The sequence below is a fragment of the Miniopterus schreibersii genome (assembly GCF_964146895.1).
Source record: "Miniopterus schreibersii genome assembly, chromosome: 7".
NCBI lineage: Eukaryota > Metazoa > Chordata > Mammalia > Chiroptera > Miniopteridae > Miniopterus > Miniopterus schreibersii.
Window position 1 is genome coordinate 2,354,846 of NC_138108.1, and position 16,736 is coordinate 2,371,581.

The 16,736-nt window shown below is 59.6% G+C and overlaps 1 protein-coding gene across 1 annotated transcript in view; it reads left to right on the forward strand.

The window, feature by feature from the left end:
• Positions 1 to 16,736, forward strand: part of ASB18 (ankyrin repeat and SOCS box containing 18) — a gene marked incomplete at its 5' end in the record, with an annotated part of 34,132 nt that overhangs the window by 4,357 nt on the left and 13,039 nt on the right. Inside the window, one exon of the mRNA XM_081141770.1 lies at positions 8,104 to 8,371. Within this exon, the coding sequence (XP_080997896.1) occupies positions 8,104 to 8,371 (268 nt within the window). The remainder of the gene's footprint in view (positions 1 to 8,103; positions 8,372 to 16,736) is intronic.

Below are 16,736 nucleotides of genomic sequence, written 5' to 3' on the forward strand. Positions count from 1 at the left end.
CCGTGCGCTCCGCCCGCGACAAACGCTCCGGGGAAACTGCTGCAGAGCAGCCAGCGCACCTCCCAGAGCCTGGCCCTGCCTCCCAGCCCCGCTTCCCGCGGCCTCTGATGCCAAATCCAGCCACTGGCTGCTGGACAGGGACCGGGCGTGTCCTCGCCACCACATCCCAGCACACGTGGGTATATAATAAATATTAACAGGCCAAACAGCGTATGGTGGACGCTAAAAATCCCCTGGGTTGGCCCTTCAAAGATGTACACGCTCTCGACAGGCTGCGCTCGAAAGGAAGGGGCTCCGGGTAAAGGCCCCCGAGCGAGCAGGTGTGGGCACACGTTCTAGACAAGGTGCCCACACTTACTGGAGAGACCGCGAGGAGCCGTCCAGCAATAAGATGAGATCTTCTAATTTGGAAAAAAAAACACACAAAAAAAACCCTTTCTCCTACGTAGGAAGGACAGAGGCGGAGAGACTGGCGTCCGGAGACCCGCGAGCTGTCAGTACTAATAGTCTCTACGGCGACAGAGGGCCCCCCCCCCCCCCCCGAGCTGGGGCTGGCCTTGTTCTAGCCGACAGCAGGCGTCACAGCGGACGGAGGGGACAGAAGACGGAGCCGGCGAATCTGAAAGCAGGCCAACCGGAAGCACAGGGTTGAAGAGCAGAGAGTGAGATGATGGGCCCTAAAAGGAGCGGGCGCTGCGGGCCATGGAGGCGGCCTGGCGTACTCAGCCGGAGCTCGGGGAAGAAAACGGAGCAGGAAAAAACAGACAGGAGACTGCCAAGCACTCCCGAGTTGCGTGAAAAGTAGACATGTTCGGGTTCAGATGCTGAGCGCACCGGGAGCAGAGGCGACGAGAGAGAAAGGACTTAAATATATGCCTGGGTGCCGGCTGCTTTACTGACTGTGGATGAGACAAGTTTCCCTGGAGAAGGAAGGGCAGGCGTCACGGGAGGGAAGGGCGGGGCCGTGTGCAGAGGGAGGGAGGCAAGGGCGGCTTCATGGGGAGGCGCAGGTAACTGCCCCCCACAGACCCGCATCGGCTCCCAGTGCCTGCAGAGAAGCCGGCAAACCGCGGCCTGAGGGCCAGCTGACAAACGCTTTTATAAATAAAGTTTTATTGGAACACGGCCACGCTCGTTCGTTTGCGTCTCGCCCACAGAGGAGTCGCTGCGACGAACACCACGGAACCTACAAAACCTAAAATATTTACTACCTGGCATCTTACGGAAGAAGCTTGGTGGCCACCGTCCAACAGCGCGTCCGTCAGATTTTATATTTTCACCCACATCGCGCTCTCCTGGGGCCCGGCACTCACCCCGCGCTCCAGGGCCCCCGGCGGGTACCCCACTCAGAGCTGGGGGGGGGCAGGCGCCGCTCTGACAAGCGTTTGCCGTGGAGACTGATAGCGACGTGACCGCTAAGGCGACGTCCACGCGTGTGGTTACCGGAGTCCTCGCCGGGCATCATTTTTCCATCTTTTAACTAATTTTCATTGTATTTTGAAAAAGGAACAGCCTGTGACAACTGAGCTGAGAGACTCCGGCCCACGCGCCACCTCGTGAGCCTCAGTCTTGTCTCCGCCCTTGGCCCCTGCCCCCCTGTCCCCCCTGCTCGGACAACACTCCCACCGTCCGCGGGCGGCCCTGGGTCGCGAGGGCTCCAGGTCGGAGGCCGGGTGGCGTTTGCCTTTCGGGACCTTTGCTGGGGGTGAACGCCTGCGATTCGCAGGCGGGACGCTGATCAGGGACATGGGCCCCGGGTGCCGTGGCCAGACCCGGGGGGCAGCTTCGGAGCTGACACAGGGCCACAGTTTCCCCGCATTGGCTCAGAGTGGCGGGAGCTCTGCACCCACCCCTGACCCCCGTGAAACCCGGCCGCCCAGCACGGTGCCCTGGGCGGAGGCAGTTCCCCGCAGCTAAGACAAAACCCGACGTTGCTGACGGCTGGGGCCACAAGTGCCCTCTAACAACCCATCTCCGCGTCCACCAAAGGGCCCAGGCCCTGCCTCCCACCTCAGCCCTGCTCCTCGGGCCTGCTGCCTGCAGCTTGTTTCCCGCCCAGACCCCCCCCCCACCTGACCCCCCACCTCGTCTGGGGGCCGCCCGCTTTCCCGAGCGCCCACCTTCCGGCCCGCACCCACGGCCCGCGCAGCACGGCCTGGCCTCTGGCTCGGCTGGAAGAGCAGGACACACGGTGCCCGCTGCAGGTCAAGAGGAGGGAGCGGGCCCCGGGCGCACGAGCGTCCTGTCCTTCGCTCCCTCCCCGCTTCGCTCAGATGCCAGCTCCAGAGAAGCCTGTCCCGCCCTTGCGTCCTGTCGCTCTCCCCCCTTCCCTGCTTTCCCATCACACCTGCGCCTCTCCGGAGCAACGGCTCGTTCCTCGTGCTGGTCAAGGGTCCCCTCCGAGGGCAGCACTTCTAAGGGCCAGGATTCCGACTCTGTCCGCCGGGGCTTCTGTGCCTGGAAAGCGCCCCGTGTGTGGGCTCGATGGAGGATATCCCCACGCGGTGCAGAAATTTACCCTCCCGCGTGCAAACCACGAGCACCTCGGTGTCGCCAAACTCTCCCAAGCTTGGAAGATGTTTTAAAAAAATCTTTCGCGGTTTCTTAGGCAAAGCTCTCTTGCTCTTTTAACTTGCGTTTTAAATCAGATCTGCAAATTGCGTAGACGTTTGCTAGTCGCGTGTACTCCCCGTGTGTATTTCCTGTCTTTCTATCGGAAGGTCAAGGGTTTCATGTTTTGCCAACAGAAAGGTAAGTAGAATGACCTCAGACTCCGCCAGACGCCCTGGCCTCGCCCGGCTCCGCGCGGAGCTGCCCAGGAGCCCGGGGACCCAGGCGGAGCCCACCCTCCTCAGCTGCGGCGTCAGGAAACCTCTCGCTTCTGGAAGGGACGTGAGGGTGGAGGGACGCCGCGTGGGGACCAGCCCGCCTTCCAGAGAGCGTTTTGCTCCCTGCATGAGGTTCATAAAAACCCATCCGTCTGAGCACGCAATTTGTCTCAAGAGGCAGGAGCTGCAATTTTATCGTGTAATTAAATCCCCGTGACAGTTGCAAAGACACTCGGTCGCCTCTATCAGGGAAAGTGTCAATGACACGCTCCCCGGGGCCGTTTCCTGGCGGCCGCGTGCCCCGGCTCCGTTTCACGCTGGGCCGTCGCGGACCCCCAGGCTCGGGGCACCTTCGCTTCTGCGCTTCCAACCCCTCCTGGGCCATCGAGGAAAAGCCGCACTCGGCCGTGGGGTGAGGGGGGATCGAAGTGAGACGTGGCTGTCGCCCTGCGGGAAAATAAGCCCGCGGTGTTTCCCCTCCCGTATCGCCTCCCCGCGCACGGTGGGAGTTGGAGTCTTAATAATGCGAATCAGGGCAGACAGTCTGGTCGCTATCGATACAGGCTCGGCCCGAGGAAGCCGTGTGTTCACGCTGGGCCCGGGAGGCGCAGCTAACGCGGGGACTCAGAGGATGGTGGGGGCACCGCGACGTTTTAATATCCATGTCTGTGTCTGGGACAAACTCAGAGCCTTACACCCTTGCCCAGCTTACTGTTGTTGTTGTTTTTTAATTAAAAAAGCTGGAGGGCCGGCCCGTGTGGCTCAGCGGTTGAGCACTGACCCATGAACCTGGAGGCTGCAGTTCGATTCCCGGTCGGGACACATGCCCGGGACTGCGGGCTCGATCCCCCGTCGGGGGCGTGCAGGAGGCAGCCGACCAAGGACTCTCATCACTGACTTTCCATCTCTCTCCCCCTCTCCCTTCCTCTGAAATCAATAAAAACATATATTTTTTTAAAAAGAGCTGGAGGTGGCCCAACCCGTGTGGCTCAGTGCTGAGTGTTCGATTCCCAGTCAAGATACCTAGGTGGCAGGTTCAATCCCCGGCCCCAGTCGGGGTGCATGGGGGCCACCAATCCATGTATCAGTGTTTCTTCTCTCTCCCTTCCACTCTCTCTAAAAACAAAATTATTGGAAAAATTTCCTCAGGTGAGAATTAACAAAACCAAACCAAAAGACAGCTGGAGGGAGCAGGGATGGAGGAGGAGTGGCCGTTAGACGTGGGGAGACGGAGAATCGACGAAGGGGCGGAGGGAAGGGAATGCCCTGTAAGGCCTGGGCTGCGTGCCGGGTGCTGGTGCCGTGGGAATCCGAGGGTCCCACGGGAGTTGGTCCACGGCCGTTTACAGAAGCGGCGCGTGCAGGACGCACACGGTCGGCAGCGGAACCACACGCGTCCGCGCGTTGGGCAAAGTGTACAGACTCTCCCGGTGTCCACGGGGAACGGCCTCCTGCCCTGGCCTGTCCGTCTATTGGACACCTGACCCCAGAAGGAAGCCACACGTTCGCCCGGTAGCCTAGGAAAGAACCCGCACCATCACCTGTCCCCAAGAACACAAGGAAATGGCCGGCGCCCGGCAGCTGGCGTGGACACGTGGAAGGTTCCCGCCGTGGAGCAACAGCCTGACCAGCCCCGCATTCCAGGCTCAGCCGGAAGACCACGGAGACGGGCAGAGCTCATCTCAGACGCTTCCGAGGAAAAGAAAGTCACTCGCCAATGCAGTGGCAGGATGCAAAGATCTTTATATATTTTTTTTATTTTTTTTTATTTGATTTCAGAGAGAGGAAGGGAGAGGGAGAGAGAGAAACATCAGTGATGAGAGTCACTGATGGGCTGCCTCCCACACGCCCCCTGCTGGGGAGCGAGGCCACATGTGCCCGGACGGGGATCCAACGGCGATCTCCTGGACCCGAGGTTAATGCCCAACTGCAGAGCCACGCCGGCCGGCAGGATGCAAAGACCCCGATATTGTGGCCAGTGGAACACGACCGTTGGTGAACCTCATAATCTCAAGGTGGGTTTTTCTTTCTCCATCTCACGGGGTCCAGAAGCGAACCCCCTCATTCACCGTGGGCACTGCGAGGCTCGGCGCGAGAACCACTTTTTCCATCTCTTACAGACGACATGTTATGCCTGTTATTTAAGTCCCAAAACTGTTCCCAACACGCCTATATTCTAACCCACGGGGCTACCTGGCGAGCTGTTGGAGAGGCTTAGTTTGTTCACCCGGTCACCGGGCGACAGTCGGCTACCCCCTCCTGCTGGGGCTTTTGTCTTCTATGTTCACCCCACCCTCTGGAGCAAAACTCCCGAGCAAGTAAACGTCTTCAGCACCCGCCACGGCCCAGCTAAACAAACGCCGTCCACCAGGAGCTATTCTTAAAGCTTTCGAAAGAGCCCTGTTCCTCGGGACGGCGGCTCCCTGCCCACTGGAATCGGGCTTGGACATGTGGGACGCTGTTGGCAAATACAACCCTGGGGAAGCTGAACTTAGCGCAGAACGCAGGTAGAATGGCCCTGGTCCCTGGACTCACCTCAGGGTCCCACCCCTTCTAAAAACAACCGGCACAAACTCTATCACGTACAAAAGACATCCCCGGTTTGACGTGAAGGACAAGTTGGGTCGGGCGTAGCTGTGCGGGGACCAGTCCTTCAGAAACGTGTCTAATAAGAGTCTGAGGAAAGTCCCATGGCCAGCGGTGATGCTCAGAGAGGTGAAATGCCATCGCCCCTGCAAGGAGCGGAGCAGGCACAGGGTGTGAGGCGAGGGGGAGTGGAGGACCTCCCCACGGGGACAGCGACGCGGGGCGGGGCCTCCACGGCGTCTCTGCTCCTCGCTTTCTGTACGCACCTGCCTCGCCCGGGCGGCGAGGGCCCCGCCTTCCTGGCAGACGTGGTCTGTGTGCTCTTTCCCACTGCATGTCCCACAGCACCCAGCAGGGTTTTAAGCGCACAGTGGGCCCTTGAAAAAGTCCCTGCTGTTCCCATCGATGACGCTGATTCTGTCTTCATGCTGCTGATTGAGACAAGATGATAAACTTTAAAACATGTGAAATGAGGCTCAGAGGAGCCCTCGTGGAGCAAACACTAGACGAGGCCTCCTTACGCGGCTCAGGGGGGCTCCTTCACACGTGGGGACAGTGGGCTGCTCGGGAAGCGCCAGGTAGGACCCCACCCCCGACACCGGGGGCCCTGCCCTTGGCCGACCGGAGTCCCGGCCACCACGTGTTCCTCCCTAAGGGAAGAAGGTGGCAGGTGACCAAGAATACGAGGAAGGAAGATGCACTGGGCTGGGCGCTGAGGACCCCACGGGGCTGAGGAAGCAGGAGGTCACGGTCCAGTGGAGGCGCCGACAAGGAGCCAGCAGCAAGCCGCCTCCTCCTGGGCACCACGGACAGGGGGCGGGACCAGGCACCAGGACCAGCCCGGAGCTGAAGGGAGGCTGAGTGTTGACGAAGGTGTGGGCCCAGCCGGGTGACAGGCGAACTGAGAACGCAGGCAGAGGGGACGCCTACGCCGGCCACGGCGCCGTCGGGGGCCTGCAGGTCCCTGTGCTAAAGCGTCCGGTGCTCAAAGACAGCGGCAAGGGACGGGGCAGGAAGCCCTTGCGCTCGGAGCGATGCATTTGGACCCTGACCATCTCAGGTTGCGAAACCTTGAGCGAGTTACCTGGATCTCTGAGTCCCGGTTTAGTCTCTGCCGGCGGCACCAAGGGTACCTGCCTGCAGGGTCCCCTGGACAGAGAGCCACCCCAGGGGACCGGGACCGGGATGGGGGTCATAGGGAGCTGATTCAGGCTTTCTGGTCCCGAGAACTGTCTCAGAACTGGGTTCTCTCAAAGGCTGGATGCTCAGCACCACCTCCTAGGACCTGGGCAAGGCTGTTGGCTTCATCTAGGGCTGAGCTAAAGGCCCACCACGCCCTTCCCATCAGTCCACGGGGACACCGAGGAATCATGGCAGGGGAAAAGGGCTGCCGCGGTGGGTGAGCTCGGCTGGGAATGCATCGCTCCCTAGAGAACAGAGGGCTCCTTCCTTGCCCCCCAGGAAGGAGGCTTCCTATGGAGGGAAATGAGTGGAGTCTGGAACCAGGAGTCAGCCCTGCAGGAATGTAGGTCACTGTCACCAAGGGCTGTATCCATTCTCCCGGCTCCAAGTCAGACACGGTCCACTGGGGAAGTGGCCCAAACCCGGCTGGCCATGTCCCCTGGGCCTCTGGCCACCACCATCCGCCACCAGGACACAGGCCCCCACACTGCCCCACGGAGCCCGTAACAACCTCCAGGCGGGGCCTGAGGGCCGGGCAGGCCGGAACTCCACAGGCAGGTAATTAGGAGTGGCCTTTCAAACCTGCTCAGCATGGGTCCCGGGAAGGAGGTGGCCTGTGCAAAGGGTCTCCTCCGCAGCTCATTACAGACATGGATCGATTCTTCCATCGCTGTCAGAAGGCCTGCCCGCCATGTGAAATCCCGGCCCTTGAAGTGTATCCGCCAGGGACCGCTTCCCCCATTTCCACGAGCGCTAACAACCTTCCACGGGCCTTTTGAAAGCCCAAAGTTTTCAGAGAAGTAAAATGTATGGCACCCGCTCCATTCATCCTGCAAGAAAAAGCAACTACACACACACACACACACACACACACAACCCTGGAGAGCCGGGGAAACAAACCAGAATTGTGCCGATGGTGGCTGGGCAATCAAAGCGGGCTTCTGAGGAACGCGCCACTTCCAAGGGGACCAAACTTTCCAAGGCCTTTTCTTGAGCGACGTGGGTGCCGTGGTCAGTCTGTTTTGTTGGCTGTCTTCTCCTCTTAATGATAAAAGGTAGGTTGGGGGCTGGATGAGAGAGGGTGGATTCTAGAAAAATCCACGGCTGGCTTTCCCCCTTACGCTGCCCCTCACTCGGAGCCTGGAAAATGTGGATTTCTCGCTTAAATTGTGCCAATGTCCAGCCTGCTTGGTCAGATTTTAACTCTTCCAATGGCACCCCTGGGTGGGTGCGTGGGCGCGCCCTGTGGGCGCTGCTCTCCCCGCTTCCTACGCTCCTGTTCTCCGTGATCTCTCTCTGCCCCTCTCCGCGTTTGTCGCCCCCCCTCTACCGCCCTCGCCGCGCCCTCCCCATCCGTGCGCCTGCCTGGGTCTCACCGGGTCCGGTCCCAGCCCCTGAGCCTCCGGGCATCTCCCCACGCGCCCACCTGCTGCCCGCTTTAAGAGCCGGTTTCACCCTAATTCAGGCCGCTGCTGCCCCCTCACCCGACCCCTCCGCCCCGCCCCAGGTCTCTGGACCCTGGACTACAGGCGCGAGCTCACCACGCCCCTGCGCCTCGCGGCCGCCCGAGGCCTGGCCGCCTGCGCGCGCCACCTGCTCGGCCGCGGCGCGGACCCCGACGCCGGCCCCGGGGGGCGCGCGCCCCTGCACGAGGCCTGCCTGGGGGCCCACGCGGCCTGCGCCCGGCTGCTGCTGCGACACGGCGCGGACCCCGACCTGCTCAGCGCCGAGGGCCTGGCGCCCCTGCACCTGTGCCAAGCGCCCGCCTCGCTGGGGTGAGTGACGCGCCCCGGACCCCGCCCCGCCCCGGGCCCCGCCCCGGTCACGCCCAGGACCCCGCCCCGGACCCCGCCCCGGACCCCGGAACCGGCCACGCCCCCCCACGCCGCCCCGCCCCCAGGGCCCGGCGGACCCGCCCGGTTCCCAGACCCCGTATCCCGCCAGGCCTGGGACCTCTGACACCTCCCGAGCCCTGACCCCTCCCAGACCCCCTCCACCCCGGACTCCGCCCCCGCCCCCGCCCCTGGACCCCGCTCGGCCCTTCCCCCGGGTGTAATTAGCCCTGATTGCGAGCGCGCGGGGGGAGGCGCCACGCGGAGGTAATGAGCGGGGTGATCACCGCGCAGCCGCGCGCCCAGGCTGCTAAAAGGCCACTGGCGGGCTCGGAGGCTGAGAAATTAGAGTTTTTAATGATAATTTTATGCAGAATAATTGTCACAGTGTGACACAAATGGTTAGCTCCTCGGGCGGGGCTCTGCGGTCCCCCTGGGGAGCCGAGCGGGCCCGCACTTTTTATTTTCAGGGCACAGCGCCCCGGCCCACCTCCCGCCCAGGTGCTGGGGTTCGGGGGTCCCGCAGCTGCCCTGTCCAGCCCGCGTCTGTGCTGTCCCCATGGGGTCCAGCGGGCCCGGGGAGGCCGTGGGGCCCCCGCGTCGTGGCGCAGGGGTTGCGCCCGGCTCCCGGCTGCCGCGCGTCGTCCTCACACTCCCTTTAGTGAGGATGTTTGGTCCGGCCCTCGGGCTGTCACTCGGCCTTCTGTCTCTGCGGGAAGACGGGGTACCATCGGCATGCGACGTGAGGGGGCAGGACTGCTGGGCCTGGGTGACCGAGGCCGGTCCCACCTGCTGGTGCCCCTGGGTGCAGGGTGGGGCTCAGCCAGGGGCCTGGGGACGGGGGAAGGAAAGTGCCCCCGACCTCTGGTTTAGGAGCAGCTTTGCCGAGGTGTGGCCGCTGCGCTCGGCTGTACGTGTTTCAGGTGTTCAGTCTGATAAATTTGGACAGACGTCTGTGGTCCTGCGAAACCATCCCTATTAAAAGGTGGCCTGGCTCCATTGGTACCTCCCCGGCCCCTCCCCGCTAGCCCACTGATCTGCTCTTTGTCACCGCGGTTTCGTCTGAATTTGCTGGGAATCTGTATACATGGAACGCGCTCTCTTCTGTCCGGCTTCATCCACCCGCCACCGTCGCCTTGAGAGTCACCGTATTGTTGTGTGTCGTCTGGAGCTCCCGACGGTGCCGGGCGCGGGGTGTTTCTCCTTCCCCGTGTTGGGAGGCATCGCGTTGCTCCCAGCTGCGGGCTGCTGTGAACATCTGTGTGCCAGGCTTTGTTCAGGTCCCTGCTTTCGGTTTCCCCGGGGAAGTGCCTCGGCTTGGAACGGCAGGGCCATACGATGTCACTGAGGGAGGACCTTTTGGCCCTGGCTGGTGTGGCCCAGTGGTTAGAGCGTTGCGGGTTCGATTCCCGGTCAAGGGCACGTCCTACCTGGGTTGCAGGTTCCATCCCTGGCCCTGGTCAGGGCGTGTGCGGGAGGCAGCCAATCGGGGGGTGTCTCTCCCACATCGATGTTTCTCTCTGTCTCGCTCTCTCCTCCCTCCCCCCCAAAAAAAGAAAAATCCATGGAAAAATGTCCTCAGGTAAGAATTAACAACAACAACAAGATAACCTTTGAAGAAACTGGCAAACCAGTTTCCAGAGCGGCTGTGCCTCCAGCAACACGCGAGGTCCCGTCACTTCAGGGCCTCACCACAGCCTGGCCGGCGGCTCTTCAGCGCTAGACGTTCTGCAGGCTCGCGGGTTTGACGGCACTTCCCGGACGGCCAGTGATGCCGAGCTCTTGGCATGTGCTTGTTGGCCCCCCATCTATCTTCCTTGGCGACGCACCTGTTCAGAGCTGGTGCCCATTTTAAAAATCGGGTTGCTTTGTTCTTAAAAGTTGCCATTTCTTTATACGCTCTGGATACGAGTCCCCTGTCAGGCCTGCGGTTTACAAACAGGACCCGCCCTTCTCTGGATTCTATTTTCTTCTCTTGAAAGTGCCTTTTGAAGAACAGACACTCCTAACGTTGGTGGGATTCAGCTTATTGGTTTTTTTCTTCTAGGGATTGTGTTGCGCTATCTTATCTAGAAAAACCTTTGCCTAATGCAGGACCACAAAGATTTCCTCTAGAAACTTAATAACTTTATATTTTACATTTAAGCCTATGAGCCTTTTTGAGTTCATTTCTGGATATGGTGTGAGGTATGGATTGGAGCTTTTTTTTTTTTTTTGCATGTGGATATCCAATTATTCCAGCTCCATTTGTCAAAAGGCCTCTGCTGTCTCCACTAAAATGACTTTGCACCTTTGTTGAAAAGCAACTGACTACCTATGTGCAGGTTTATTTCTGGACGCCTGTCAAGTACACACAAGACAGGGCAAGGGCTGACTGATTCAACGGACCAAGTCCCGGGGTTTGATTCAGTCCATTTATCACTTACAGAGACACTGAAAACAAGACTAGACAAAGATGCCAACTCCTCACGGTCCCTGTCCCACGCACCACAAAGGACAACACCTAAACAAAAGGAACCAGTTGGTGACAATATGAGTCGCGGTGACCCCGTTGCTAAGCAGCCAAATCTCGCCTTCAGCTGAGTGGTTTTATAGTCTGCAGCTGGATTCTGAGGGGCCAGGCAGGAAGCCGAAGACCCCGGGAGAACCCAGGCGGTGATGAGAACCCGTCTCCTGAGAGCCTCCCAGGGGACACACGGAGGCTGGTCGTCTGGCTCCCGCCCGGGAGCATCGTGGGTGCTCCGCCGAGACCCGGATCAGCAGCGGTTCAGGCCTTTGTTTCGTGGCCCGTGTGGATGCCTGCCAGCTCCCGGGGCTCCGTGGCAGCACCCCTGCTCCCTAGTTCTGTTCTGTTTCGCTGACGAATTTGCCCGTTTTGACACCGATACCGCATTGTATTGATTACTGTGGCTCCGTAAGGAATCTTGATGTCGGTTCAGTTCGTGGAATGATACCGTTAAGTTCTTAATTCTGACAAATGCACTATAACATCATAAGAGGTTAACTTTAGGGGAAGCTGGGTGAAGGGTATTTGGGAACTGTCCGTATTAGTGACTCTTTGTAACTCTTCTGTAAATCTAAAATAATTTAGAAATAAAAAGGGTTTTAAGAATCAAGTTGGCTTCATGCCTTAAGCGCCAACCTCCCACTTAAATTGTATTAGAAAAATATGGCTTTTTACTAAGAAATGAGAAAGTAACCCAGACTCAGAGCACCCATATTGTGAATCCTGACAATACCCCTACCGCAGGCCGACAAGCTTACGTCGGGGCATGTGAGGGCCGAGGTTTACACAGGCCGTCAGGGCTGCTCGGTGCGTGGACTGTGCCACAGAGACATTTCCCAGCTTCGGCCGGTTTGTCAAACACCACACAGGCCCAGGGCGCTGGGTGACAGGGACTTCCGAAACGTCTGTGCGGAAGCCGGGCTCGCCGAAACTTTCCTTTTGCCTTCTCAGTTTCCCTTCTGTGTCTGTGGTCTCTCTCCGAGTCTATCCATTTAATCTGACCGTCTCGACTCACTGAAATCCTGGTTGTGGGGGGAGTTTAAGGTGGGCGAGGAACGCAGCAGAAGTTCGGGCGGAGCTCTGCGGCAGCCGGCTCCGGTCCTTCCATCTCCATGATTAGAGTGGGAAAGGCTCTCAGCTCCCACGGGACACGCCTCCAGCCACAGAGCCAACTGCCTCGAATTAAAAGTTGATAGATGCCAGGGAGGGCTGCTGGTTTTGACCAGCGCTGTTCAGCTTAGCGAGCCGGGGAGGCCTGGCTTCACGGAGTATAAACAGTGTCACTTTGACAGGAAAGAGCCACCTTCGCTAGAATCTTTCTGTACCTGGTAGATTTTAGGTCATCCTTAATTTTTTCTACCTGTCGGTAGAGAGAGGTCGTTGACCTACATACAGAGCCATTTCATTTCCTTCCTCTTGATGACAATGGTCCCCACGCCCAGGGACCCGGCTCTGCTCCAGCCCCTTTCAGTCGGCAATTCACCGTGGGCGCCGGACTTGAAAACCTTTGAGTCACTGAGTCCCTGGGATTAAAAAAAAAAAAAATTGTCTGTGGTTCCTTCCTACCAGTGAGCTTCAGAATTCAGAATTCAACACACAAAAAAGGGATATTGGCGCTTTAATCTAGGGGCCTTTTGAAGAGATTTTCCCAAAAAGAAAAAAAGTTCGGGTACAGTGACTCGCCGCGTTAGTAGCCGGCCCGCCGGCCTCGCCCTGTTTATTACCCGAGTCCTCTCCTTGACCCTCTCGCGTCCAGAGGTGATTACGGTGAGAAAAGAATTAGCAGAGCCCCGATTCTTTCCCCGGCCCCGCTGTCTTGATTCAAGCAGAAGTGAGGAGAGCTGGCGTCCTGCGTGAACACATTAGCACGAAGCATACTTTCGGGCCCCAGCTGTGTCAATTGAATGGAATAAAAAAATAATTCATAAGCCACCGTTGGGCCTGTGAAAGCAGCCGTGTTAGGGGGGAAAATCATTGAGGAACATCACTGGGCGCTTCTCCTCTAGTTCAGACCCGGCAGGCTGAGGTTTGAGCAGAGAGAAGGGAAGCATTTCTCTTCCTTAGCAAGAAAGTCAAGGAAGGGGTGAATCACATGGGAACACTGCTCACAGGCTGCACCCCAGCCCCGGAGTCTCTATCTGATAACAGGAAGCCCACCCGCCTGACGTGCCAGGCTCACGGGGACGGATAAATGACACAGAGAGAGCACTCTGCTCTTCCGCGCCCCAGGTGAGCGACTGAGTCACTGTTCAAGGAGAGGGGAAAAAACAGGTTCTGGCTCAATGGGAGCCTGAGGCATCGTAAGGAATATTGGAGGGGGGCTGTCCGCTGGCTGATTTGATATTTCTACAACCGCACACACTCCTGAGCACCTGCAAAGGGCTTCCTTGCTAGCTCCTCCCAGCAGGCCTGTGAGGCGTAGTTATGCCCAGTCTACAGATTAGAAAACTGAGGCTCGCAGAGGGCCCGTATTTTGCCAGGAAGGTGGCACACATGGTGGAAATCGTCAGAGCCGGGCTCTAAAGCCCAATGTCCTTAGAGAGATCAATGCGGAAAGATGGCCTCTGCTGTGTTAGCCTGATTTTTTTCTAAAGCTGTGTATAGTCAGGAAGTAGCTCTGCTCAGCCCTAATCACCACCCTTCAAACACTGCCTATCACAGGCCTTTCCCGTCCCCTGCCCCGTCGTAGCATCTCAGGCAGATTGCCCAGCTGTCTGGCCACTCGCCGGGTCCCATTTGAATTCCTACCACTCAGGCCAGGGATTAAAAGAAGCGTTCCAGCCTGGCCGGTGTGGCTCAGTGGTTGAGGGTCCACCCATGCACAGAGAGGTCACCGGTTCCATTCCCAGTCAGGGCACATGCCCAGGTTGCGGGCTCGATCCCCAGTGGGGGTCGTGCAGGAGGCAGCCGATTGATGATGTTTCTGTCTCTCCCTCTCCCTCCCTCTCTCTCTAAAGATCAATAGAAACATATTTTAAAAGAGCAGGAAAGCCCGGGTGGAGGCAGGCACGCAGACCTCCTGCACCCGGCAGGCGACAGGAGCACCAGTGCTTCGGGAGGCTGCTGGGGGGTGGCGGGAGCCGTGCGCAGGATGTGGGCTGGGAGCCCCACTCCCCCCTTTAGAAATAAGTCAAAGCGACATTAACTCAGCGGCCTGTCCATCGGGGCAGCAGGAAAGCTAACAGACTCTCCCCTGGGAGGAAAGGCTCAGACACAGCTGGGTCGCCCCAGTCCCGAGAGGGCCTGGACGGCGCTTTGCCCACCGGGCGGTTCTCCTTCCACTGGAGACACTGACACGTACAAGGTCAAGGTCCAGGAGGTCGCCAAGACCGTTATCAGGTCCCTGCTTGTCACTGAGCCCCTCCCAGCCAGCCCGCCCCCCCTCTGGACTCGCCCTCTCGTTGGCGCTGCCGTAAGTCGTTTCCGAGACCGTGGCTCATGCCTGGACAGGACCGTGGAAAATTCGAGAGATCCCGGGCACCGGGCACGCCAAGCCGACATCCTCAGGCTCCATGTGCTGCGGGCTGGTGGGGGCGGAGCTGTTGTTGGCAACCTCGGCTGGGCCTCTTTCAAACTGCGACTCCGATCCTTTCGGGAAATGTGGAAATGCAGGCGGGCAAAAGGGCATTGGAAGCGCCCACCGGCCGGAGGTGAGCACAGGCCGGGCGCCGTTCCGGGCTGGCTTTCTGTGCACACGCATCTCTGCTTTTCGGTTTTTTGTTTTTTTAATAGGACTGTTCGGTGCTGTTTTGTCACCTCTTTCACTTCACTGCGGCGAACAGCTTTCCGTGTCATTAAACAGGCTCCCACACCTCCGTTTTTAATGGCTGCCCGGCGTGTGCCAGCGGAGGTGTGCCCCCGTCGATCGGCTGTGTTGTTTTTCCTGGTGCCCGTGGTCCGCAGCTCACATCATTAACCGCTGGAAGGGAGGCCAAGCTTTCGCCAATTAGAAGCTCTTCATTAGCCCTGGGACAGGCCTCCGCGCCCCGGGGAGGGGGGGCGCCCTCCCTGCCCTTGGGAAAGGCGTCCTGGTGCCACTGCCGCCCGGTCGGTCAGCAGGCAGGCCGTGGGGGGAAGGGGCCACCCGTCTCCCTGTGCATGTCTTTGGAGAGGCAGAGCTGCTTAAAAAAAAAAAAAAAAAAAAAAGCAGAAACAAGTATCTTGCGATTGTTTGCGAGCGCACACGGGCTCGGAGGCGGGAGTGAGACGGGACGTGACCTGGGACCTCCTGCGGCACTGTTGGGGTTCCTCCCGGAGTGGCGGGGACAGAGCCAGCCTGAGCTCTGCCGGTGAGACCTGCACCCTCTCAGCTGCATATTGTCCCAAAGGACATTTCACATCAGGCCGAGCTTGTTTGTAAAGATCTCTCACCCGTCGCAGCCCGCTGCTCAGGACGCTGCGGACGTGGGGGCTGAGGAGCCGCAGAGACGGGTCCCTGGGCGGAAACGCCACCAGCCGACCGGGGCGCCTGCAGCCTGGAAACCCTCCGTGGACGGTCTCGTCCAGAGCCCAGCGAGGCAGCCGGAAAACCGGCCATAACACGAAGGATGCTCCTTAAGGAAGCGCGTTTGTTCCCCGCGCTTTTCGGGAAAACCGATAGCAGGCTGCCCTGCGCTGGGCACCAAGCAGCGGGGGTAACTACACCCCATTTCTACACTCGAGGAGCCAACGGCCTGAGAACATCTGAAACACGGTGCGAGAGACGCTGCGCCAGGCACGTCGGAAGCACATGACAACAGAGGTGTGACCGTCTGCTGGTGGCACCGGGAGGCAGGTGCCCGAGAGGCAGGGGGAGGGGAGAGAGGAATGTATTCACCTTCGGGTTCTGAGAACCACACCTGGTCAGGTGGGACTGAGCAGAGGGCGAGCCTCAGGAAAAGAGGCCAGTGAGGCCCACGGGACCTGGGTCTCTAGGTGTCCTGTGTCCTGGGGACAGGGCTGGGGCTCTCTCCAGGACGCCCATGTCACCTGGTTCCCACAGGAAAGGCCCTTTCCGGGTAACCTGGAGCTTGCAAGATTGGAGCCGCGGACAAATCAGGAGCCTGCCACTAGTGCTCTGGCAAGAAACGATCTGGGCGTCCACAAAGGACAGTGACCGTGGAAAGGAAGGGATCATAGATGATGGGGTCAACAGGGATGGTGACCAACGCAGAGGAGGGGCAGTGGGACAGGAAAAAGGCTAAGAACAGGTGATTTACAGAACAAGCGCCCCCGGGAAGCAGAGGAGGGCCGCACCTGGGGCAAGGTGGCCAGGAGGGACTCCCTTCCCTGGAGCCTGGGGGAAGGCGAGAGCAATCACCGCAGAAACAGATTTGAGTGGGAGCTGGGGCCGGAGCATTCCCGAGGCGGGAGGGACGGCGGTTCCTGGGGGAGCCCGCAGCCCTGAATGGAGCCCGAGGAGCCCACGGAGAGGGAGAGGAACCATAGGACAACAGAGGTGTGACCCCGCAGGATGGCTCTGCTGTTGGATGGTGGTGGCCTCTGGAGGTGCTGCTGTTGAGCAGAAGTGAGGGGCTGCCTTCGACGTGAGGAAATAGGAACCGAAGGTCCCCGAGGCCCACCTGAGACAGAGGCCGGTCCAGCAGCCTGTCAGCGGCCCTTAGGCTGAGGCGTTTGGAGTTCTCCAGGTGAGGACAAGCCCCGAGGAAGCTGCTCTCCTGGGAGAGGCCTTGGTGCCAGGAGAGCACAGTCTTGGGTTCCGGCCGGTGGGCCTGGAGGCAGCAGAAGACACCCACCTGTGGGGGAGACCACAGTCCCCCATGGGCGCCTAGAGCCCCAGGAGACCCTTGGGGAATCCGGGAC